General features: G+C 35.4%; 1 protein-coding gene across 13 annotated transcripts in view; it reads right to left on the minus strand.

Annotated features, from left to right (window-relative positions):
• Positions 1-26,596, minus strand: part of DDX4 (DEAD-box helicase 4) — a 75,490-nt gene that overhangs the window by 981 nt on the left and 47,913 nt on the right. For all 13 annotated transcript variants that reach the window (XM_023625654.2, XM_005604260.4, XM_005604264.4 and 10 more), the window contains 13 exons: positions 26,325-26,405; positions 24,946-24,993; positions 23,191-23,238; positions 23,039-23,086; positions 22,661-22,803; positions 21,884-22,036; positions 20,262-20,416; positions 17,100-17,229; positions 15,551-15,717; positions 5,497-5,642; positions 1,360-1,459; positions 283-553; positions 15-125 (listed from right to left, as the gene is read on the minus strand). In XM_023625654.2, coding sequence (XP_023481422.1) covers positions 15-125; positions 283-553; positions 1,360-1,459; positions 5,497-5,642; positions 15,551-15,717; positions 17,100-17,229; positions 20,262-20,416; positions 21,884-22,036; positions 22,661-22,803; positions 23,039-23,086; positions 23,191-23,238; positions 24,946-24,993; positions 26,325-26,405 — 1,601 coding nt within the window. The remainder of the gene's footprint in view (positions 1-14; positions 126-282; positions 554-1,359; positions 1,460-5,496; positions 5,643-15,550; positions 15,718-17,099; positions 17,230-20,261; positions 20,417-21,883; positions 22,037-22,660; positions 22,804-23,038; positions 23,087-23,190; positions 23,239-24,945; positions 24,994-26,324; positions 26,406-26,596) is intronic.

A 26,596-nucleotide genomic window follows, 5' to 3' on the forward strand; every position in this document is an offset into this window, starting at 1 on the left:
TCCCCTCAACTAACCTTTCTAGTATCAACTGATGCAAACACACTTCCTCTTGTACTACCACTGAAGCCAGGAACATATGTACTAAAGGCAATTTCTTCCAACCATGCAGGAACATCCTGTTGAGCCTTTAAAAAAAAATAATAACTTCATATACAACACTCATAAATAAAGTCTCAAAGATTGGAACAGTCTACCTTTCCTGAATATACTATCTATAAAATGTCTATTTTCAATGATAAGGTAAGAACACTACCCACTCAGTTTTAAAACTTGACAACTTACATCCGACAGTACTTTCACTAGAGGCTGTGCTAAATGGCTATCTGATTCAGGATCAAAAAAGGAAACAGCTCTGCCAGTATTTCCACAACGACCAGTACGCCCAATTCGATGAACATATTCATCAATGGCAGAAGGAAGATCAAAATTGATAACATGTTGAACATTTTCAATATCTAGCCCTCTGGCAGCTACTGATGTAGCAACAAGAACTGGGCATTTTCCACAGCGAAAATCTCCAAGAGCTTGCTCTCTCTCTCTCTGCTCCCGATCACTTGAAAGAAAAGAAAGCATGTATAAGGACAGCTTAAGAAAATTATTATAGAGAACCATTACAGTCCAACATATAAATTTCTTTTTAAAAACAGTAAAAACAGCAGCATTTAACATTAATGTCTACTTACATACTAGGTATTATACTAATTCCTTTCAAGCCATAATTTTACTTAATTCTCACAATAATACTTTGAGGTTAGAACAATGATCCCCAATTGCAGATAAGGTAATAGCTAACATGTAGAGCCAAAATACAAACTCAAGAATGACAAATATCCAATCACACTTATTAATAATCTCTATTAATCTCTTTCTAGTCTTGACAAATATATACAACTGTTTGATTAGAATGCTTTCTCAAAATATACAGATTTTTTAAAAGTATAATCTCAGAATTCTACATATTCATTGATTAATATTTTAGATCCACTAGTAAAGTGCCAATAAAGTTCTGTTAATATGACATTTTTAAGTACTCCAATTAAAAAAATGGCAGGCATCAGAAAGATTAGATTCAGCAGAGGAAACACTTAGATCCAAAGACTAAAGAGCCTTAAGTGAGATAGATCTCTTGAGAATTTACCACTCCTCATGATGAGGAGTCTAAGACAGACCTTTAAGTTGTCCATCCCCACCACCCAGTTCTTATAAACACTTAAAATGAAGATGAAGAATAACAGTTTAGATCTTGAGAATGATGAATCCTAATCTCAGAATTTTATATTAGTTATATATACTAATGTTTCTTAACACATGACAAATAGAAGTCACCTCCCTACTAAGAAATCACATTAATCTACTCACCCATGAATACTTGTTGTTGATATTTTTTCTTGACAAAGAAAAGTGGCAATAAAATCTGCTTTCTTCTTAGTTTCAACAAAGACCATAGTTCTTTCATCACCTACAAGACAATGAAACAATGATTAACATTCAAACTACAAGATTAGGAAAAGGAAAAAAGGGCAGGGTGAGTAGGAAATTGCCTCATCCACTACTGTATTCCCAGCACCCAGACCCAGGTCTGGTAGGGAATAGGAAAAGAAATATTTCCTAAATAGATGAATGTCAAAGATAAAGAGACAAGGACAGTTTTCCTACTTTAGGGACTAAAACAATTAGCTTGCCCTTTGCCCTCCCAGACCAACACCAGAAAGTAGAGCCTTAGGGAAAGATAAATTATATCTATCTGCCAATTCTTAGTGATTTCAAATTTGTCTCAGGCCCTTCATTTCCCTCTATATAAATAAATACCTTTGCTTTTTATCTCCCAAGATAATCCTTCATTCTGCCTTGACTGCCCAAGGTATTTATAATAACAGCACCCAAACCAGAGCTGACAAACTCTACAATATTCCAGGTGCCAACTTTATCTCTTAATTCAAATCCTTTAATCCCCAAAGTATCTGACACATACAGAAAATTAAATAACATTATTTCAAGGTCTTAACACATTAAAGAATATCTGTTAGCTTAAAGTATTTAACTAGTAGAAATTCAAGCATAAGCCAGAGATTTTTCCACACAAGGAATTTTCCTATACTATGTTAGACAGGAAAGATTCTAATTTATAGCCTTAATGGAAGGAAGAATGCACTATTGTTCATAATTCCTTTCCCCCATCTCTCTATCAGCTGGCTTCATTTATTCAACAAATATTTAGTGCCTAGTAGATGCCAGTAACTACTCTAGGTGTTGGAAATACAGCAATAAAACAAAGGCCCTGTTCTCATTGTTGGGAGGCAAACAGTAAACAAATATTATATATTAAGTCCTAAAAAGGAAAAACTCAGCAGGATAAACAGTCCCAAGAAGGTTACTTTAAATGTACCCTCTCCAATTAGATGACATCTCAGTAGAGACATGAATAAAATAAGATAGTGAATTATTCAGCTATCTGGGGAAAGAGCATTACCAGGCAGAGGGAAGAACAAATATAAAGGTTCTGAAGCATGGGTGTTCTTGATGTGCTCAAAAAAAACAGAAGAGAGTCCCCCATGAGCCTCTACATTCTGGGCAGAGAGAACAGCAAGTGCAAGTGTCCACGTGCTCTAGAATATTAAAGAGTACAATGAAGAGGACAAAACTTGGAAAACTGAATTTTATTTGCACTGATTTATAACATGTGAGTTTTAATGGAAACTATGAAATGTGTTAAAATTTTACAAAATTCACTTTGGACAGAACTACTTCTTGATTTACTGTTTAATGCCTTTACTTATAATAGTAAAGGTTATTCTTTCTCTTCCTTGTAATGAGTCTATCTAGTAGAGATTCTGTGGACATTATTACGTCTTTGATTATTTAAAGAAGGAAAAAACCCAAAAGCCAAAGATCTTTATTCTTTACAATCACATTACCTTCTACACTGATTTTTAAATATTTTATTGTCACTTCAATTAAATTGGTAACCAAGTATTGTTTCTCAGACACCAATGGTCCTACATTTATCAAATACTCAACTCTTCGTTTTTGCCTTTTTAAGATCAGACCAGAAATTTAGAAAAAGAAATCCACCTAACCTACCTTTGAGATTTTCCAGAGAACCCCAGGAAAAGTAAAAAGGGTTGTTATAAAATAAAAGAGAGGCTAAAAATAACTAGGCTTGTTTGATGTGTTACTATTTTTAAGAGTTGCATGGCAAGAGTTGTCCAATCATAGGAGACACAAAGCTTGCCCCACGTTAAAATGCATAGGTAAAATCTTGTTAATACATTTCAAAAATGTATCATTTGTGGAAAGTCCCTGGAGATGTGTAAATTCTTTTGCTGTTCATAATAGGTTTTTACCTTCAGGAGAAACACCAACCAAAACTTAAGAAATCTTAACTCTATAGAGTTTTTCTATATTTTCAGAGGCCTGAAGGTACACTGCCTGATACAGAAGTATAGTGTTGCCAATCATAATTTCACTTATTATTTAAAATATTTGGCTACAACCTTACTTCTCTCTTAACTTGAATCTAGCATCTTCGAGGCCAGTGGTTCTCAACTAGGATGTACATCAGACTTACAGCATTTTGTAAAATACAGATGACTAGATCCTATTCTACACTTACTGAATCTATTTACTTGATATTTTTGGTATGAAAAATTGTATCTACACATTTTCATACACAGGATATTCACATCAAGTAACATTCACATACTTCTTTGAAAATAGGCTTAATCATCATCATGAGAGAAATTTTGTCTATAATTTTTGTATGTGGGTTGCCACCACAGCATGGATGCCACTGAGTTGCTATCGGTCCATGGCTGAGAACTGAACCCAGGCTGCCAAAGCAGAGCATGCCAAACGTAACCACTAGGGTATGGGGCTGGCTCCATCTATAATTTCTTTGGAATGGTTTTATTACCTTTATTTTACATGCCACAGAAACAAGCAAATTTCCTTGTTACTAGCATTATTATGATGATCCCACATCAGATCTTCCATATTTAACAATTATCAGTAATAAATTAACCACAATCATTAAGTCTCTGACAGCTACACACAGTTGTTTTCTTTCAATGCTTGCCCAAAGGCTGTGCTATAAGCTACAGAAGGATAAACTCCTTCTGGATGGATATTCCACACAAAGTAAAAAAGAAAAAAAAATAGCAATAAGAGAGCAATGACCTGTAAACTTTCACAAGAAATTTAACAGTTCAAATAATACAGAAGTATACCAATAGTGCTCATACACTGATCTGAAAGGTTTCTCAAAGGCAAACTAGTACTTTTGAGAAACTGCCTTCATTAGGATTATTCTCAAAATAAACTCTATTCCACAAATTCATATATAAAAAATCTTAAGGTGTTTAGAATAGAAATGTGCTCTAATTTGAGCAAAACCATATATTGCTTCTCTCTTCTGCATCTGAAGCTTCAATTAATATGGGCAAGTTACTTGACCTCTCTGTGGTTTCAGTGTCCTCATTCTTAAAATGGGGATAACAAAACCTGACTCAGAAAGTTGTTCTGAAAATTAAATGAGCTAACACATGTAAGACAATCAGAACAGTATGTGGCTCATAACAGTTATTATTTTTATTTTACATGCTATAGTACATGTTATGAAACATATGATGAAGCAAACCAATAACATTTCTCAAACTCAAGATGAGTATTTGGTTTTAAAACTTTTTTTAAATAAAACTCAGTAGAAAACTGAAGACTAAGAGCCTTTAAAAAGCGTTTTCTAAATCAACTTCCTTTCCTTTTTTTTTGCACTTGGAAATTAGATGGTTTCTTGTCTTCTCATTCCCCTATCCCAACACTGACATTCAAACTGAAACAGAATTGGTAAAATGGAGGACAGGGGGAATGGACCATATGTAAGTACACTTAGCCTATGAGATAACTAAAAGATATTAAAATGGTCATATTAGAAATTTTTATTTCCAGGCAAAAACTAAGGCTATTTCAATCACACAAAGAAATATGACTTTCTATAAAAATTGTTTTGGGAGGGGTGAGGGAGAGATTCCTCACTAGTATTGTGAAGGACGAGAACTAGATTTTTAAAGTCCCTTCCCTCTCTAAAATTCTTTCAATCTATAAATAAGGGAAGTCTTAGGAAGCAAACACTGGGAAGTATAAATATAAGAGAACTCACTTTTGGTGGAATAAATAGAGCTTGATGTCAAGATATATTACATTTTTATTTTCTAAAACAGAAAAATATATATTCCTGCTGAATAGCTTTCAGTCAAACATTATTAAACCAAGTCTCAAATCCTTCCTATTTTTAACATTTATGGAGGAGAAAGGACTATAATGCTATATAATTTACACAGAAAATTGAATCATAAAACCATTTTTAAAAAGAAGTTTAGAGAAAGGAAATAAAAACTTACTAAAACTCATGCCAAACAATTCTTAGAGTAATTTTTTTAACTAGTCATTTTTTAAAAGTCAAAATTATGATAAAAAAAGAATTAAATTAATGTAAGATACCTATGTTTCGTAGAATTTCGACAAGTTTTTCTCTTTTTGAGTACTGGCCAACTTGGAGAATGGTCTGCTGAACATCTCTACATGCTCCACCCACTTGTCCAACAGCAACAAACAAGTATTTCGACTTTAAAAACTCCCCAGCCAACCTTGAAAAACAAAAGATTATTCCTTAACTTATCCTCTTCCATTAATAAATATTCACTGAATTCCTACAAGTGTTACTTCAATATTAATTAGACAGATTATAACAGCTGTAATAAGGTGAATACTTATATCATCCAAGTACTATTTTCAAAGATCAGTAAAAAAATGTTAAGATTTTGCAAAATACAAAACAACTGCTAGTGAAAAAGTGTGTGTCAAATTATGGATACAGTAATTTCAAGTGTATGCGCTGACCATGCAAAACTATATAAGATGTGTATATAATAATAATAAACAAGTATGCTAAACTAAGTATCAGACTACAATAAGCAGCAATTTTTATTAAAAATTGAAATGCAAGCCTATGCCAAAAATTCTCTTTTTCACTCACTGCTTTTATATATGTTATTGCTAGGAGTTGTTTTCTAAAAATATTACTTGTTAAATTACTATACTTCAAATGAACGTTTATAAGCAGTGCTTTTCACGTCATGACACACAAAGAGAATGATGATATTTGTAAAGCACAATTTGGCAAAAAAAATGAGACACAAGGTGAAGGGTCTAGGGGGTAGGCCACACAAGGCTGCATATGCTCACCCCAAAAGTGGAGGGCATCAGCATCTCGACACACACACAACTCACTGACACACACAACTCACTGACAGCATACAATTAAGAAGCCCCGCTTCAGATCACCCAGAAACACGGGGGAGGGGAGAAGGGGAATTGCCATTGAGAGAGCTAGTTTTCTGGGATAAAAAGGGAGGTCCAAATCTATCTTCAGTCCTCCTCGCTCCTATGTAGGAGCCTCTTATTTTCTAGCTGCCTTCTAGAATATCACGAAAATAGTTCAAACTCAGCATATCCAGAATCTTAATAAATCACTGATTCTTCTTTCCCTTCACCTGCTCTCTTACCATAAAAGAAAAATAAAAGCTTCTTTTTGATATACCTCCTTCTAGAGTCAACAACCCTCTCATCCAGGCACAAACATTGAAATTATCTGCAGTTCTATATTGTCCATCATCCTTTTCATTCACTAAAACATACAAGAAGTGCCTTGTGTCAGGCATACATGGTACAAGGTACTGGGAGTACAAAGATGAATATGATGGTCTCTGCCTCTGAAGTGCTCACATCTAGTAGGATAAACGTAGTTATATAAAAAGTAATTACTATAATTTAAAAATATTTAATTATATTTTAATATTTACTTATTTTAATTATATATTAAATATTTTAATATCTTATGCTTTAATAATCTAGTTTTAGAATAGTTAACATCTACTGAACATTTACTATATTCCAAGAATGCAAAGTGTTTTAAATAGTTTCTTTCATGAGATACATTGACAAGAAATGGATAAAATGATGTCTATTTGGAAAAGCCTTCAAGTTTGAAGATTGATCTAAGAAAGCAGCAGGGAAGAATGTGGAACAGTGATGACTGGGTAATGGGCTTCTACACTGAAGGAAAGAAGAGACAAGAATAATGAGGAAGGACAGAATTTGGCTTGCTCACCCAACAGGAAGAGTCTTAACAGACGACAGACTATGCCATGTGTAAAAGAATTTGAAAGTTGGTTAGTTTGTGGAGATGGGAAGACATGGGAGGGTTTATTTTGAATAAATATCCATAAGGATCAGACTTTATTTTGGAATCATTACACACCCAAAAGGGAGACTAGAGCCAGGGAGACAGGTTAGAAAGCTACTGCCAAGGAGCAGAGGGAAACCCAAAAGGACTCAAATTAAGATGGGAAATAGAGAAGAAACTAACATATTTGAAATATTTTAGAGATAACTGCTATGCTGAATATTTTTAAAGGGTAGAAAGTTAAAGGAGCATGAGGGAGGAATCAACATGATTCAGAGGATTTTGGCTTAGAAAGACCATGATGCCAATACGGAAAATTAGAAAGGAGAGAGCTGAAGAACAGGTTCAATTTTGGATGTGATGAACGTGAGTTACTGGTAATCAATCTAAAAGGAAAAACATTCCTAAAGAGTTAAATCTGAAAGTCTGGAACTCAGGAGAGAGATCAAGGATACAAGTAATAAGTTTGGGAGAGTTACAGGTAGAAGAGCAAGCCAAGGAAATGGATGCTGCTATGGTTCAGCAACAGGCAGAATGAGAAAAGCAGACTTTAGGGGCCGGCCTGGTGGCACAGCAGTAAAGTTCGCATGTTCCGCTTCAGCGGCCCAGGGTTCACCAGTTTGGATCCCGGGTATGGACATGGCACCGCTTGGCAAGCCATGCTGTGGCAGGCGTCCCACATATAAAGTGGAGGAAGATGGGCAGAGATGTTAGCTCAGGGCCGGTCTTCCTCAGCAAAAAGAGGAGGATTGGCAGCAGATGTTAGCTCAGGGCTAATCTTCCTCACAAAAAAAAAAGAAAGAAAGAAAAGAAAACTGGACTTTAGACAGAATAAAAAGCAAACACTGGAGGAATTAACAAGTCATGAGGAATTCAAGAACATAAAACAGCTCAAGGTCAGGGACTCTTATCTTGTTTACCATATATCCCCCCAAGGCATTTAATCAAATATGACTCATAAAAAGTCCTCAACAAATATTACTGACTGATGATAGTACACATTTAGTCATTTTGGCTGGTCAATATCCAAATACTTTTCTATTTCAGGGTAAATCAAAAAGTAGAGATAGGCAGCAGGAAAATTACCTGCTAATTAGGTAGGTAATTCCCTACCTAATATAAATTACCAAACATGATGATGGGAATGTAGATACACCATTGCAAATATAAGACATCTTTTAAATATAAAAAACTTATTTTATGTACCACTAACAAAGAAAAAGATCTTGCCAAGTGGCCAAATGCCTTCTTAAGATTTAGACTTTTTCCTCCATAAAGAGCTCTTTATTTTTTTTTCTAATGTGGTTTCTTCCTTAATTGAGTTTATAATAGTTTACATCATTGTGAAATTTCAGTTGTACATTATTTCTTTTCCAACACCATGTAAGTGCTCCCCTTCACTCTCTGTGCCCACACCCCACTCCCCTTCCCCTGGTAACCACTGAACTGTTTACTTTGTCCATGTATTTGTTTGTATTCCACATGTGAGTGAAATCATATGGTGTCTGTCTTTCCCAGTCTGCCTTATTTCACTTAGCCTAATACCGTCCAGCTCCATCCATGTCACTGCAAATGGGATGATTTCGTCTCTTCTAATGGCTGAGTAGCATTCCATTGAATATATATACCATATCTTCTTTATCCAATCATCAGTCAATGGGCACTTGGATTGTTTCCATGTCCTAGCTATTGTGAACAGTGCTGCAGTGAACATAGGGGTACATATGTTACTTTGGTTTGTTGATTTCAAATTGTTTGGGTAGATACCCAGCAGTGGGATAGCTGGGTCATACGGTATTTCTATTTTTAGTTTTTTGAGGAATCTCCATACTGTTTTCCATAGTGGCTGCCCCAGTTTGCATTCCCACCACAATGTATGAGAGTTCCCTTTTCTCCACACCCTCTCCAACATTCGTTATTTTTTGTCTTAGTGATTATAGCCATTTTAACAGGTGTTAGGTGGTATCTTAGCTTAGTTTTGATTTACATTTCCCTGATGATTAGTGATGTTGAACATCTTTTTATGTTTTTAATGGCCATCTGTATATCTTCTTTGGAGAAATGTCTGTTCATATCCTCTGCCCATTTTCTGATCGAGCTGTTTGCTTTTTTGTTGTTGAGTTGTGTGAGTTCCTTACATATTACGGAGATTAATCCCTTGTCAGATATGTGATTTGCAAATATCTTCTCCCAAATTGTGGGTTGTCTCTTTGTTTTGATCCTAGTTTCTTTTGCCTTGCAGAAGCTCTTTAGTCTGATCAAGTCCTACTTGTTTTTCCTTTGTTTCCCTTGTCTGAGAAGACATGGTATTCGAAAAGATCCTTTTAAGTATGATGTCAAAGCATGTACTACCTATATTATCTGCCAGGAGTTTTACGGTTTCAGGACTTCAAGTCTTTGATCCATTTTGAGCTTATTTTTGTGGATGGTGTGAGATAATGGTCTATTTTCATTCTTTTGCAAGTGGTTGCCCAGATTTCCCAACACCATTTACTGAAGAGACTATCTTTTCTCCATTGTTCTTGGCACCTTTGTCAAAGATCAGCTGTCTGTAGATATATGGTTTTATTTCTGGGCTTTCAGTTTTGTTCCATTGATCTGTGTGCCTATTTTTGTACCAGTACCATGCTGTTTTGATTACTATGCCTTTGTAGTACATTTTGAAGTCAGGGATTGTGATGGCTCTAGCTTTGTTCTTACTTCTCAGCATTGCTTTAGCAATTTAGGGTCTTTTGTTGCCCCAAGTGAATTTTAGGATTCTTTGTTCTATTTCCATGAAGAATGTCATTGGGATTCTGATAGGAATTGCATTGAATCTGTAGATTGCTTTGGGTAGTATGGACACTTTAACTACGTTTATTCTTCCAATCCATGTACATGGAATCTTTTTCCATCTCTTTATATCACCATCTATTTCTTTCAATAACGTGTTGTAGTTTTCACTGTATAATTCCTTCACCTCCTTGGTTAAATTTATTCCTAAATATTTTATTCTTTTTATTATGACTATAAAGGGAATTGCATTCTCGAGTTCTCTTTCTGTAAGTCTGTTATTAGAGTATAGAAATGCAACTGATTTTTGTAAGCTGATTCTGTACCCTGCAACTTTACTGTAGCTGCTAATTATTTCTAAGTTTTCCAATGGATTCCAACGGATCATGCCATCTGCAAACAGCACGAGTTTCACTTCTGCACTCCCTGTTTGGACCTCTTTTATTTCTTTCTCTTGCCCAATTGCTCTGGCCAAAACCTCCAGTACAATGTCAAATAAGAGTGGTGAGAGTGGGCACCCTTGTCTTGTTCCTGTTCTCAAAGGGATGGCGTTCAGTTTTTCCCCACTGAGCATGATGTTCGCTGAGGGTTTGTGATACACGGCCTTTATCATGTTAAGGTAATTTCCTTCTACCCCCATTTTGTTAAAAGTTTTTATCATAAATGGCTGTTGGATCTTGTCAAATGCTTTCTCTGTGTCTACTGAGATGATCACATGGTTTTTATTCCTCATTTTGTTAATGTGGTGTATCACACTGATTGATTTGTGGACGTTTAACCATCCCTGTGTCCCTGCTATAGATCCAACCTGATCATGATGTATGATCTTTGTGACGTACTGCTGTATTCCGGTTGCCAATATTTTGTTGAGGATTTCTGCATCTATGTTCATCAGTATTACTGGCCTGCAGTTTTCCTTTTTTGTGTTGTCCTTGTCAGTCTTTGGGATCAGAGTGATGTTGGCCTCACAGAATGTGTTAGGAAGTGTTCCATCTTCCCTAATTTTTTGGAATAGCTTGAGAAGGACACTTATTAAATCCTCTCTGAAAGTTTGATAGAATTCTCCAGGGAACCCATCTGGTCCTGGGCTTTTATTTATTGGGATGCTTTTGATTACTGTTTCAATCTCTTTACTTATGACTGGTCTATTCAAATTACCTATTTCTTCTTGATTCAGCTTTGGGAGATTGTAAGAGTCTAAGAATTTATCCATTTCCTCTAGATTGCTCATTTTGTTGGCATGTAGTTTTTCATAGTATTGTCTTATAATGCTTTGTGTTTCTGTGGTATCTGTTGTTATTTCTTCTCTTTCACTTCTAATTTTATTTATCTGAGCTTTCCCTCTTTTTTTCTTTGTTAAGTCCGGCAAGGGGTTTTTCTGTTTTGTTCACCTTATCAAAGAACCAGCTCCTTGTTTCATTGATCCTTTCTACTGCCTTTTTTGTTTCAACTGTATTTATTTCTGCTCTGATTTTTTACTTCTCTCCTTCTGCTGACTTTGGGCTTTGTTCTTTTTAATTCAGTTAGGTGTAGTTTGAGACTGCTTATTTGGGATTTTTCCTGTTTGTCAAGGTGAGCCTGTATTGTGATGCATTTCCCTCTCAGTACCACTTTTGCTGCATCCCATATGAGTTGGGATGGTATGTATTCATTTTCATTTGTCTCCAGATATTTTTTTATTTCTCCTTTCATTTCTTCAATGATCCATTGGTTGTTCCACAGGATGTTGTTTAGTCTCCACATCTTTGTCCCTTTCGCAGCTTTTTTCTTGTAATTAATTTCTGGCTTCATAGTATTGTGATTGGGAAAGACGCTTGTTATTATTTCAATCTTCTTATATTGACGCTTGCCTTGTTTCCCAGCATTTGATCTATCCCTGAGAATGTTCCATGTGCACTTAAGCAGAATGTGTATTCTGCTGTTTTTGGATGGAGTGTTCTATATATGCTTATGAAGTCCAACTGGTCTAGCTTTTCGTTTAATTCCACTGTTTCCTCCTTGATTTTCTGCCTAGATGATCTATCCATTGATGTGAGTGGAGTGCTGAGGTCCCCTACTATTATTGTGCTATTATTAGTATCTCCTTTTAGGTTTGTTAATAGTTGCTTTATGTACGTTGGTGCTCCTGTGTTGGGTGCACAGTGTCATATCCTCTTGGTGGAATGTCCCTTTGATCATTACATACTGTCCCTTCTTGTCTCAATCTGTGTTATCTTGAAGTCTACTTTGTCCAATATAACTATTGCAACACCTGCTTTCTTTCGTTTGCAATTAGTTTGGAGTATTGTCTTCCATCCCTTGACTCTGAGCCTGTGTTTGTCATTGGAGCTGTGTTTCCTGGAGGCTGCATATTGTTGGGTCTTGTTCTTTAATCCATCTCACCACTCTGTGTCTTTTTATTGGAGAATTCAATCCATTTACATTTAGGGTGATTATCAATATATGAGGGCTTAATGCTGCCATATTATCACTAGTTTGCCAGTTCTCCTGCATTTCCTTTGTTTCTTGTCCTGTGTATTTTGGTCTCCTAATTGAGTTACGTAGTTTTTTATGTTGTGTTTCTTTGTTTTATCCTTCTTTATTATTCTGTTCTGCTTTTTTCTTTAGTGGTTACCATGAGGTTTGTATTCAGAGTCTCATAGATAAGATAGTCCATTTTCTGATGGCCTCTTATTTCCTTAGATTAAACCCATTCAGTCCCTTTCCTCTTCCCCTCTTATGTTGTTTTTCTCACATCTTATTCCACCTTGTGTTGTGAGGTTATGGTTAAAATGACAAGATTATCTCTGTTTTTGTTGTTTTCCTTCCCTTTATCCTTAATGCTATACTTGAGTACTTGCTAACTTGTTCTGATGTACAGCTACAATTTTCTGATTTTGTCTACCTATTTATCTCATTCTATGCTTTTTAACCCCTTTCTCCATTTTTTTTCAGGTATGAGGGCCTTCTTGATCCTTTCTTGGCGGGGGGGGGGGGGCTCACAGCTATGAACTCTTTTAGCTTTTATTTAAATTTTAATTAAAATTTTTAAAAATTTTTATGGGAAAATTTTTATTTCTCCAACATATCTGAAGGATATTTTCACTGGATAGAGTATCCGTGGCTGAAAGTTTGCGTCTGTCAAAGATTTGAATATGTCATTCCAGTCTCTCCCAGCCTGTAAGATTTCTGCAGAGAAATCTCCTGAAAGTCTGACCGGGGTTCCTTTGTAGGTTATTTTCTTCTGCCTTGCTGCCCTTAGTAGTTTTCCTTTGCCATTCATGTTTGCCAGTTTCACTACTATATGCCTTGCAGTAGGTCTTTTTACATTGACATATTTAGAAGATCTCAGAGCCTCTTCCACATGGATTTCTATTTCCTTCTCCAGGTTTGGGAAGTTCTCTGCTATTATTTCTTTGAATAAGCTTTCAGTTCCATTCTCTTTCTCCTCTCCTTCTGGAATATCTATAATTCTTATGTTGCATTTCCTAATTGAGTAGGCTATTTCTCGGAGACTTTCTTCATTTATTTTCAGCCTTAGGTCTCTCTCCTCCTCCATCTGGAGCATTTCAACATGTCTATCCTCAATTATGCTGATTCGCTTATCTATGATGTCCGCTAGAGCATTCAGGGAATCCATATTTTGTTTTATCTCATCCATTGTGTCTTTCATCTCCAATATTTCTAATTGATTCTTCTTTATAGTTTCAATCTCTTTTGTGAAGTAGCTCCTGAACTTGAATTGTTTCTCTTTTGACTCACTCAGTTTTTTTAATGACAGCTATTTTGAATTCTCTGTTATTTAGATTACATATTTGTGTCCTCAGGACTGATTTCTGGGTACTTGTCATTTTCCTTCTGAAGATTTAATATAATTTTTGATACTGCTAGAGGGCATGGCTCTGTTTTTGCACACTGTGATATTATTTGGTTGTAGTTACCACCTATCACCACTGGGTGGGGGTCAAGAGCCACGTACTCTGAGCCTTTTGCATTCCACCAGGATCCCAGGCACTGGAGCTGGTGCTTGGCAGGCGGGGGGAGTGGCACTTTCTTCTGTTTGCTTTCACGGGCTTACTCGCTCTGCTCTTGCTATCTGCTCTCCTGGGGCGTTGGTTTGATGAGGTCACCCCCTGCGATAGCTTTCACTCTGGTAGAGGGCGTCCCTCTAGGCTGTTAGCGCCCTCGGGAATCTTTGATGTTCACGCGAATGAACATCCCCTCCTCTCTTCTTCCCTCTGAGAGGCTGCACACATTCCCAGATCACAGTCTTTTTGGGAGAGAGGGAAGTTTCCTCTTACCCCATTCCACTTCCTCCAGATAGGGTGGGGGGTCCAGCCTCTCCACCCTCTGACAGGTGGCTTCGTGGGTCTCTCAATCTTCTGCGTTGTGTGGATGTCCTCTGAATGTCTTTTTCATTGTATGGTAGAGGGGAGAGATTACCAGGAGAGCTCACTCCACCATGATGCTAATGTCACTCCAATAAAGAGCTCTTTTTAACTTTACAGCAGACTTTTTAAAGCACCTAATAAGTAAAACAAATTGCTAGCCAGCACCACTATCTGAGGGCTTGCGAAGTGTTTGACCCCACATAACATCCTATCAGATTGGGGACCCACTTTACAGCCAAGGAGATATTGGAGTGAGCCCATAACCACAGGGTCCACAAGTCATATCATACCACAATACCCAGAAGCTGCCAGCCTGACAGAAATTCAAACCATCCACTGAAAGAATAGCTGAAGGGCCAGCTTGAAAGTATTCTTTATGAGGATGGTACATCATTCAACAAAACACAGTAACTCCTTGAATCAAAGATCTTTATATGGTGCATGGTTCTGGGAACCAAGGGATCCAAGCAACAGTGGTCCACTTACCATCACTCTCAATGACCCACATGGGAAATCTGTGATTCCCGTCCCCTCATAAGTATAAGTTCTGCAGGTCTGGAGATCTTGGTTCCCAAAGAGAGAACAGTTCCACCAGAGAAAACAACAAGAGTCTTACTGAATTATAAGCTAAAGCTGCCATTCTGGGCGCTTCAGGCTCCCTGTGGCCAAAGGACCAGGAGGCAGGAAGAAGAGTCATCATTCTACGAGGGATATATCACCCTAATCTCAGAATTCACCAGAAGACCTAGTATACAGTATGATACTCAAATACTTGTCAACAATGAGTATGTGAATTTTCTACCAAAGGCCCAATTCTTCCAAGCTCTATAATTTTGGTTTGAAGGGAAGGCACAATTATAAAAATAACTTCATATAGCAAGCACTTATTAAAGCCTAGCTAAGTGCTTACAGCTAAGTGCTGCGCTGTAAGACCCATACACATACACATTTTAATAAAATGCGATAGTAATGCAAAGGCAGGAATAAAGGTAAGAAAACGAAGAATATGGTAAACTTTTTAGGAATACATCTACTTTTCGAACTACCTGTGTTAAAATCTTAAGTTAAAAAAAAAAAAGCTCTCAAAAATAGGATATTCACATTGCTTCTCCTTCCACAAAAGCATTCATGTACATAACAATTACTTTAAAGAAGAAAAAAAATTTACTTTTGAATTTCTTCTGGAAAAGTTGCACTAAACATAAGGGTTTGACGCTGTTCCTTTGATGGCATTCCTGGGCAGGAAATTAATTTCTTCATTTCTGGTCCAAAACCCATATCCAGCATGCGATCAGCTTCATCCAAAACTAAATACTTGACTTGTCTGAGACCAATCTTAAACGGTATTTTTCAAGGGTTAGAGCAGAAAATGCATTCTAGTTAATATATTAAACTAAAATATTGTCTACAATTCCAACTGTTAATATATTCTTAACCATGAAGATTAGAAATCAATGTATAAAATGATGAAAATTGTTATGCTTAGATAATACTACTGATGCTCATTTCAGTTCTCAATTTTCTGTTATAAAGCATTTTATAAGACTAAAAGAAACCAAGACATCTAGATCAATACTACACGACAGATCTGCAATTACTTAAAAATTCTATTTCTTCACTGTCTAATACCTTAGCCACTAGTGACATATAGCTATTATGCACTTGAAACTTGGCTACTGTGCCTGAAGAAACGCATTTTTAATTTATCATTTTTTAAATTTAAATAGCCACATGTGGCTAGTGACTACTGTATTGAACAAGGCCGATCTAGACTGTTAACTGGTAAAGTCAGATTCTTTAATGTAAGAAATAAAATTTCCTATCAGCATGACATATTCAAAGTCTTATAACGGGTAAATTTATTTCTAACTTCTTTAAATCCTTAATAAATTCTCCATTCTCTAATCACTCAGGAATAACTAGGAAACTTCTCTTACCTATGCATGAACACTTATTTCTATAAATATAAGCACACATTTGAAAAAGGAAACAAGTGACTTTAGTACCACCATGGAAGATGGTTAGTGAGAAATCAAGGTGGATTTCTCTGGATACTATTAACAAGTATCCTAAGAAAAGTGCCTTTATGCAGAAAGAACATGTTTTGAGGAACCCCTTTAGAGAAGAGCCTAAAAAAGCAAATCAGGTTCACGAAAGTGAGTTTAAATAATGATTTAGAGACATAATAATGTGGTATGCGAATACCTAAAGTAAGTACATAGTCCTAAAACCTCTTTTTAAAGACTTAGAAAATTAACAACCCTGGCTAATATCACTCCCATGCTAAAACAGGATATGAAATTACTGATACCACAAAGGCTTTCTTTCAGGGAAAAAATATTTCATTAAGACATACACTAAACTAGCTAAAAGCACTTACAGCATTTTTCTCCTAGTGTAGTGGGGTATAGGATATGGATTCTGGAATCAGAACCACATTCTAACCCTAGCTCCACTACTTACTAGAGTTAACTGAGGGATTTTTAAGTAAAGTACATAATCTCACTTAGTTTGTTTCCCATTATAAAATGGAAAATACTATTTATTTCCTGTTTGGATTATTTTAAGAATTATATGAAAAATCATAAAAGAATCTGATGAGGGCCTAATATATAAATGGTGCTCTAACAAATGTATCTATCTCTGAACCATTCTTTCCAATTTCCATACAAAAAAATTAATCAATCCCACAACTCTGTTATCCCTCTAGGGCCTACCTTTTCTTTACTTATGATATCCATCAGTCTCCCAGGAGTAGCACACAATATATTACAGCCTTGTACTATTTGTCGAATTGAATGCCCCAACTGGGTTCCCCCATATATAACAACAGCTCTTACACAAGTCCTATTGACAAGAAAAATAAATGTCATTTTCTAGTTATTTGAAAATTAGACATTTCTTTCTAACAAGACATAAAACGAGGGGCCAGCCCCGTGGCCGAGTGGTTAAGTTTGCATGCTCTGCCTGGGCGGCCCAGGGTTTCGCCGGTTTGAATCCTGGGCACAGACATGGCACCGCTCATCAAGCCACGCTGAGGTGGCATCCCACATGCCACAACTAGAAGGACCCACAACTAAGAACAGACAACTATGTACCAGAGGGTTTTGGGGAGAAAAAGGAAAAATAAAATCTTTAAAAAAAAAAAAAAAAGATATAAAACGAAATCCGTAAGAAACTGATACATTCAACTATCTGGAAAAAAAAAATTAAATTCATCCCAGGAAGAAGTTGAAAAACGGTAGGGAAAAAAAATATTTTGCAAATCTAACTGATAAAAGGATCTTCAGAAACAATGTAAACACCATCCACACAAAAATAGGCCCAAAACATGAACAAATGGTTCATAAAAAATACAAATGACTTTTAAACATTTTTTTAAGTTCAACGCTACTTTAAAAAGAAAAACAAGTGAAGACTGACACTGTTTTTTCTCAAGTGTGATCATATCATGTTAGGGTGCAGGGAAATTGGCACTCATGAGGGTAAACTGAGAAATCCCTTTCACAATTTTAGTCTCTATTAAAATTTAAAAACTTATCTTTTCCCCAATAAATTCGCATCTAAGAATTTAGCATTCAAATATGTCCCCACAAATAGGCAAAGATGACTGTACAATAATATTCATTGCCAACATTATTTTTAGCATCAAAAGACTGAAAAACAAGTGTCTAACAATAGAAGACTTAAAATTTTAGTCCACTCATACAAAAGAATACTGTGCATTCATAAAAAGAAAGGGGTACAGTTCTAGATTAAGCATTACCTCCAAAAAACAACATTTAAAAAATAGGGTGACAACAGCGTAGTACTTCATCATTTGTCAACAGGAGGATTAAAGTGCATACATGTGCATCAGCTATTTCTATAATAATTCATATGAAACTGCTATTAGCAGATAACTCTGAAGAGGAGAATCAAAGTACTGGGGATCAAGAGTATGGGAAAATTTTATGTTTTATTAAATAAACTCATTGCTTTAAATGGAGTGTTTGTTTTTCACTATTGTAAGGACTAAAGAGTTAACATACATAAAATACCTAACTTAGCACATGCTAAGTATTCAATAACTTACTTATTACCATTATTATTCTAAATGTACCATAATTTAACAAGTCCTCAAATGACATTTAGATATTTTTCAGTCTTTTGCCACAATGTTGCAACAAATATCCACATACAAATATTTATTTTGTGCACACATATTACCTGAAATTACCATGCACATTTTCATCTTTAAAAAAGAAAACTATTATCTTTTACTTGATTTAAAAGCCTGAAGAGCAACATAATGCATGCAGATTAGCCAGAAATAAACACTAGTATAAGCAATATACATCTACTTTTTCCAAAAGATCTATCCAGCTTGACATTAAAGAGATTTTAAGAATTTTAGTTTTTTCCTCTCATTTTAAATAAGCTGATTTATAGAAAATAAAGGTTAACAGTTTCTACATAGAAAGGTCTAAAAAAGTTGTAAAGAAAAATACTGAGATTCCAATAGAGAAACTGGTAAATAACAAACAGATAATTCACAAAGGAAAAAAGTAGTTAAACTTCTTAATCGTCAAAAAAACAAAAAAATGAAGATCACTGTGGTGGTTTTAAAATATGTACACAAATTCTTCAATATTCCTTCCTTCCTTCAAATATGGATCCTAACTCCCTTCCTTCTTAAGTGTGTGCAAGGCTGGCTTCACAGGTGTGCAACCTGCACAGTCACACATAGCCCCAAGCTTAGAGGAGACCCGAGCTTGATTTAATGCTCGACTTGCTGTCTTAAAATTTGCAAGAATTTTTGAACAAAGGACCCTGCATTTTCATTTTGTACTAGTTCCAGCAAATTACATAGCTAGTCCTGAGTATGGGCTAGACGTAGTGACTTGTTTAGCGATGAACAGAATATGGCAAAAGTGACTGAGACTATTTTATACATGCGCCATTGCAGCCTCCTCCTTGCTCTTTTCTCATTGACCACTCAATCTAAGGGAAGACAGCTGCCATTGCTAAGGACAACCAAGCATCCTCATGGACAAGTCCGGTCAAGCTTTCAGATGACTGCAATCCTGGCAGACATCTTGTGTGCCAACTCATAAGAGACCCCAAGCCAGAAGGCACCCAGCTAAATTGTTCTCCAATTCCTAACCCTCAGGAACTGAGATAATATTTATAGTTTTGAGCAACTAGGTTTTAGAGTAATTTGTTAAGCAGCAATAGATAACTAATACTAAATATAAATACCAAAATGTATAGTGAAACTGGCATTCTCACATACTGCTGCTTTAAAATAAGTTTATACCTTTCAACATTACAATAAAACTGTAATGAACAGCCTGCTGTATAAATTTCTATAAATCTACTCTGAGGAAATACTTAAAACATAAAAATAAAAAAGTTTTATACAGCAGGCTGTTCATTACAGTTTTATTTATAGTATCCCCAAATTAGAAACAACCTAAATGCCCCAAAATAGGAAATAAAATATATACACATGAACAATCTTTTAAAGTCATTAAAAATTAGGCATGATAATGAAATAAGCAGTTTTCCATACTATGGAAGTTATGTGTAAAAGAACAGAAAATTATCAGGAACACCCTAAGTTAATATTTTAAATACGCATTGAAAACTGCCAGAAAATACACTAATATGTTCACTATTGTCTTATCTTTCTACTTCTGCTATCATCTAATTTTTAATAAGCATGTTTCTTTTTAAAAATAAAAAACATGGATTCCATAAACAAGATTATGAAAAAGTACACTTCAATCAAGTAACATTAATTACATGAGTACCTTATTACTGAGTTCTTCCCAAAAGAAGTGAGAAAAAACTCTAAAGAAAAACTTGTTTGCAAGTGCCATTCCAGATGTACTCACCCAAAAGAAAATTTTCTGGCTTCCAAATAGATCTGATTGATCAATTCTCGAGTTGGTGCTACAATAATACACTCTGGCTCCTGCAGCTCTTTAAAACGACTGGCAGTTATTCCATCACGCATCATATGAGCCAAAATTGGCAGAAGAAAAGCTGCCTAGAAGTTAAATTGCATAATTTACAAATTTATACTGCATCATCCTTCCCTATGGAAACCTATTCCTCATGTCCTTTATAGTCTTTAGATTCTTCTTCCATCTTGCTGGTAAATTTAAGATAAGAAAGGAAAACAATTTTTATTTCAATGAGTTTTTAATATCTAGGTCTTTATACTCATAGCTAACACAAAATGTTTGATAAAGTTAATCTACTCTTTCAAAATATTTTTTAGTTCTTTTTTCTTTTTATGGTAAGGAAGATTCACCCTGAGCTAATATCTGTTGCCAATCTTCCTCTTTTTTTTCTGCTTGAGGGAGATGAGCCCTGAGCTAACATCTGTGCCACTCTTCCTCTATTTTCTATGTGAGATACTGCCACAGCATGGCTTGATAAGCAGTGTGTAGCTCCATGCCTGGGATTCAAACCTGTGAACCTAGGATGCCCAAGCACAGTGCACCAAACTTACCACTACACCATGGGGGCAGTCCCTTTTTTTTCAGTTCTTTTAAAAAAAACAACATACCCATGGATTCTAAATAAATCAACAACACTACTTATTTATAGAGAAGAATGTAGATATAACTTGATAGAAATCACTGCACTCAGCAGTTATTCTAAGTGAGTGCTTCTGGAGTAGTAATAAAATGCATGACAGAAGTGGCCCACAAGCAGAGTAAAAATTGGGAAATCATTAATTTGGATTACTAAACATATCACCCTTATTGAAGTTACATCTGTCAAGAGAAATTTTCTGCTATACTCTTCTCATTGAATAAGACACTAAAATCTACCTCCAAAACCATGTTTAAGTCACACATCAGCTGCAGTATTATACCTACTGCCCCTTCTACTCTACTATGGAGGCTGATTAAGACTAAAATAGTATGAACCAAGACTCTATGATCCTGGAAATGATCGTCTTTAAGGTTTATCTCATGGAACTCTATTTAACAGACAAATTCCAGAGAGTAGTCCTAGGACCAACCTGGTTTCATCAGAGTTCTTTAGAATTAAAATAACCTGAAGTCATTTGATAGTAAGGACCACATACAGTGCATATAGCTATTTCTCACTGCCTGACTCCAAAACTGTGATTATCAGCTATATTACATGAATTTTTTTCTCTCTTTCTCTGTGTTTTATAACCTCTGGTGCTTTGATCCTCAATCATTTTGTTTTAAATACTACCATGTTCCAGAAGAAGTTAAACACACATACTTAGATTAAACATCTATGAACTGCAACACTACTCTAGAAACAGTTTAAAATTCTTTCTTCAGAAGTATACAAATCCCAGTAAAATCAGAAAACAGAAGCAAAAACATGAATATTCATCACATTCACTGAAATCATTTACAAACTTTTCTATCTAACAAAAGAGATTCAACCAACCTGGGAAGAAGCAAAGTTCAAAACACTTAACAGTCTGCGTTTGGGACAGAATACATACGGGAAAATGACTTACAGTCTTTCCAGATCCTGTTTGAGCACAAGCCATCAAATCTCGTCCTGCTAGTATAATAGGAATACTGTATTTTTGCACAGGAGTAAGCTTAGTATAACCAGCTTTAGCAATGTTGTTATTCAGTGTCTGACACAGATTAGCTTCTTCAAAAGTCTAACAAAAAAAAGGGAATTAAATTCCATATCATATGCAGATCATTCCATAAATATATTCCATTTGAATTAGTTTCAAGTTTTTGTTAATTACACTTTATATATAATGCTGTTTTACCAATATATCCCCACTCAAAAGTAATATCCAGAACCTATATATCATTACTTGATAGAATTAAGGAGTATTTCCTACGGACAGTGTTTCTACAAATGTTTTTTCTGCCCCCTCAAAACCTGTGCGAGATAAATAACTGACCAGTAAGAACAGCTGATTACCAACAGGGGACTGGGGGCTCTCCTATTCCTTAGAAAATCACTCCCCTAAGACACACTTTCTCACATCCTTAGAAAGCAGAAATCTTGACTCTCTAGGAAAAGTATTCTTTTTAATAAATTTAAATAAAGCTCTCTTCTTGGTTTGTGGAGGTGGGGACGAAAGATAGTACCCTCCCTTTTGACATTATAATTCTATTGTTGATGGTAGACACAGTTTGAAATTTCCAACCTAAGATATTTGATACTAAAGATGGAATTTTTATATTCTTATCAACTTACAGAAATGTACCATATATTTTAAAACTAAAGTCTGCTACATAGTCAATACAGAAATAATTATTAAACTTACCAGAATTGCTGGTGGGGCATCATGTCCAGATACTTCTACAAGAATATTATCATATTTGTCAAAGTTTATGCCTGTCTGATAATGTGCAAAGATGGAGTCCTCATCCTCAGGTGGGGGAGGTGGTATGTAGGTCACTTTTGGGCCTTGAAGTTTAAATAAAAAACAGAATTTACACTACAAGAATTAGAAGAAATAAAGAAAAATAAGAAGAAAAACATAAAAACTGACAAAATCATATTTTAAATACCATGGAACTTCACAATGTTTATGATTAAAGTTTCCATTTCAAATAAAAAAGTTAACTTTACTTTTAAATTATTTGGCATTTTTACTAAAATGCAATAAACATTCATGTGGATCACACAAAAATTAATATACCTTGAACGTCACCACCTTCTCCTCCTTCAGCTTCTGACTTCCAAGTATCTTAAAGGGAATCAAACCCCAAAAAAAGATAAATGTTTTTAAAAATCAAAAGGCGAAAGAACTCACTATAAAAAATTAACTACCTTATCTAAAGTAAAACTTACTCTTTCCAGAGTCTGTTATTACTTCTTCATTTAAACCTTTGTAACCACCTATTAAAGAAATCCATAGGGACAATCAGTCAAGATACAAGGCTGTGCATATCTTTATTTTCATTGCTTGTCTTCAAAGAGAACAAGTTCTAAACATAGACAGACATCTTTAAAGTCTCTTCGTACAAACAATACTTGAGACAATTAAGATAAATGGCATCCTGAACGTTTGAAGTTTCCTTAGTATTCAAAATGCTGAGGTTTTGCAGATGACCCTGGTATATAGTATTTTTTTGTTTAAGCTCTCTTTCCTGTTTTCCTCAGCAAAGCAATGTATTTTCTAAAAGAAACGAAAAACCTATGTGTGTTGGACTATTCCTACTACCACTCACAGGTTCAATGATTTGCTAAGACAGAATATAGTAGTCATATTCATGGCTATGACTTATTACAGCGAAAGGACAGGGAGCAAAATCAGAAAAGAGAAAAGGTGCATTAGTTAAAGTCCAGAGAAAACCAGGCATAATTTTCTCTTGCACTGATGTCCCACTGATGCTTAACTCCCCCAGCAATGAGTTCTAACAACACACTGGAAATGTTGCCTATCAGAGAAGCTCATTAGAGACTCAGTACGCAGGGTTTTTATGAGGAGCTGATAATGAGGCACTTTATGCCTGACACATACCAAAATTCCAGACTCCCGGAAAAAAAGCAAGTATTCAGCATAAACCACATTGTTATACAAACAGTTTGGGCATAGTGAGTCACTCTTAACCAGTTAGGGTGGTGAGAGCCCTCCCGAAATCTAAGTTCCTAGATGCCAGGCAAGGGCCAACCTTGTAAGCAGGGCTTTCAAACAACAGCAGTCAGGCCTGTTATGTTAACTCTTTCCTATACACTACCTTTCTGATTTACAGACAACCAGTCATCTATTGTACCACTTTCAGTTACTATCACAAAACAGAATAAGGACTGCATTAGATTTGAAAAGCTAACTAGATATAACATATTTATAGGTGAGCTCTTTAATTTTCTTGTCCTGTATGCCCACAGGTCTTGAAATCCTCTTTCAAACAAGATACAAGCATTTGTAGAAGATATGGTTTGAGTAGCAATTAATAATCTCTTTCTGTAATGAAGATTCCAAAAATGAGGTGGAAGGCAGTTCAAGGTAGTTGTCACTTTGAAAGTTATCAGACTAATGATCACTGAGAATTTTTCAGTGACATCAAACAAGCTTTATTGTTTTACTAGTCTGGAAAGCATTTCAACTTTTATATGACATTTAAGTATTTCTAAGTCTGAAAAAAATTTTCATAGTACAAAATTATATATACTGAACTTTATTCCCATACCAAGCCAAATAACTATCTCACGATTTAAAAAACATTGTTTTAATAAGGATTTGTAGATACAGATGTATCTCAATCTTTAATATTTGCACAATATCCCACTTTATGGTTATATTATTTATTTAACCATTATTTACTGATGAATTTTAGGTGATTTCTAGTTGTTACTTACTATAAACGAAGCTTCAGGGAACACCCCTGTATACGTGTTGAGCAAATACATCTCTACAATATATAATTTCTATAATGGAATTGCTGGATTAGAGAATATTAAATAACTCTCCAAAACAGGCTGTGCAAATGTATACTCCTCAAAGTGAATACTCCTCAAAGCATATATTCCTCAAAGCAATAACAGTTAAACTTGGATTACAATAATTTTAACCGCTTATAGGTAAACCAAATAAGAACTCACCTCGTCCACTTCCACTGCAACTTCTGCTTTGATAAGTGTCACCATTACCTGTAAGGTATTGTTTGCAGAATATTTAGAGAAAACACAGCTCCTCCTCAAGCACATAAACCATATAGCTATTTCTCTTCAAACACTGAGTAATTACTCAGGATTCCTAATCCCCTCATCCATCCATCTCTTAATTATACATTTAACTTAAACCTTTTTCTCATTTGAACATTTTGTTTAAAGACTTCTTTTTTTAGAGCAGTTTTAGATTCACAGCAAAATTAAGAGGAAGGCACAGAGATTTTCCCATAAACCTTCTGTCTCCACACCTGCATAGCCTCCTCCGTTATCAACATCCCCCACCAGAGAGCTACATTTGTTACCAATGATGAGACTACAATGACACATCATTATCACTCAAAGTCCATAGTTTACATTACAGTTCACTCATGGTGCTTCACATTCTATGCGTTTGGACAAAAGTACAATGACATGTATCCATCATCGTAGTATTATACAAAGTAATTTCACCACCCTAAAAATCCTCCATGCTCCACCTATTCATCCCTCCCCTCTAACTCCTGGAAATCACTGATCTTTTTACTGTCTCCACAGTTCTTCCTTTTCTAGAATGTCATATAGTTGGAATCATACAGTATGTAGCCTTTTCAGATTGGCTTGTCACTTCGTAATATTCATTTAAAGTTCCTCCATACTTTTTCATAGCTTGATAGCTTATTTCTTTTTAGTATTGAATAATACTTCATTGTCTGGATATACCACAGTATATCCACATTTGAGTATTTTTCACCAACAATTATGTTTTTTTTTTCCAAGTTCCCTAAGTCAGAATGCTTTCTTTGAAATCAATGCAAACTTCATTTTCCTTCCTCCAATTAAGAGTATAATTTATGGGGATGGCCCAGTGATGTAGGGGTTAAGTTCGCATGCTCTAGTTTGGTGGCCTGAGGTTCAAAGGTTCAGATCCTGGGCATGGACCTACGCACCATTCATCAAGCCACGCTGTGGTGGCATCCCATATACAAAATAGAGGAAGACTGGCACAGAAGTTAGCTCAGGGACCATCTTCCTCAAGCAAAAAGAGGAAGATTGGCAACGGATGTTAGCTCAGGGCCAATCTTTCCTCACACACACAAAATTATAATTTATATCTCAAATTAACTGGTAGCTAAAGGGGAAGAAATAATCCACAGTATACAAATTTTATAAGAGAGGCAAAAATGTCCATTTATTCTTGCCTATAGATCTAAAAAACAAAGAAAATCATAAGCCAACCTAGTACACTTAAACATACATATTAGGTTAACTAATCCTAGAGACAAAAGCATGTATGAATGATTAATATTCAGTAATAAAGTTTTACTTCTCACCTGCACCACTTAATGCTGGTCTTCTAGAACCAAAGAGGCCACCAGTGCGCTGTGTCCCCTCATCTTGTTCATATTTGCTATCTAGATTTGTAGATAATAAAATGAGGCTGTTAGTTTTAAAAAGTTTTTAAATCATGCAATTAAGAGAAAAAAATCAAGTTATGGTGCCAGAAGTTAAAAGATGTGGGGTAAAATACTTTAACAGGAATCACAGTATTTTTCTAAGCATCACAAAAAGGCTTTCTCCACAAATTATTTCCTTCAATTACAAG

This window comes from Equus caballus, chromosome 21 (assembly GCF_041296265.1).
Source record: "Equus caballus isolate H_3958 breed thoroughbred chromosome 21, TB-T2T, whole genome shotgun sequence".
Lineage (NCBI taxonomy): Eukaryota > Metazoa > Chordata > Mammalia > Perissodactyla > Equidae > Equus > Equus caballus.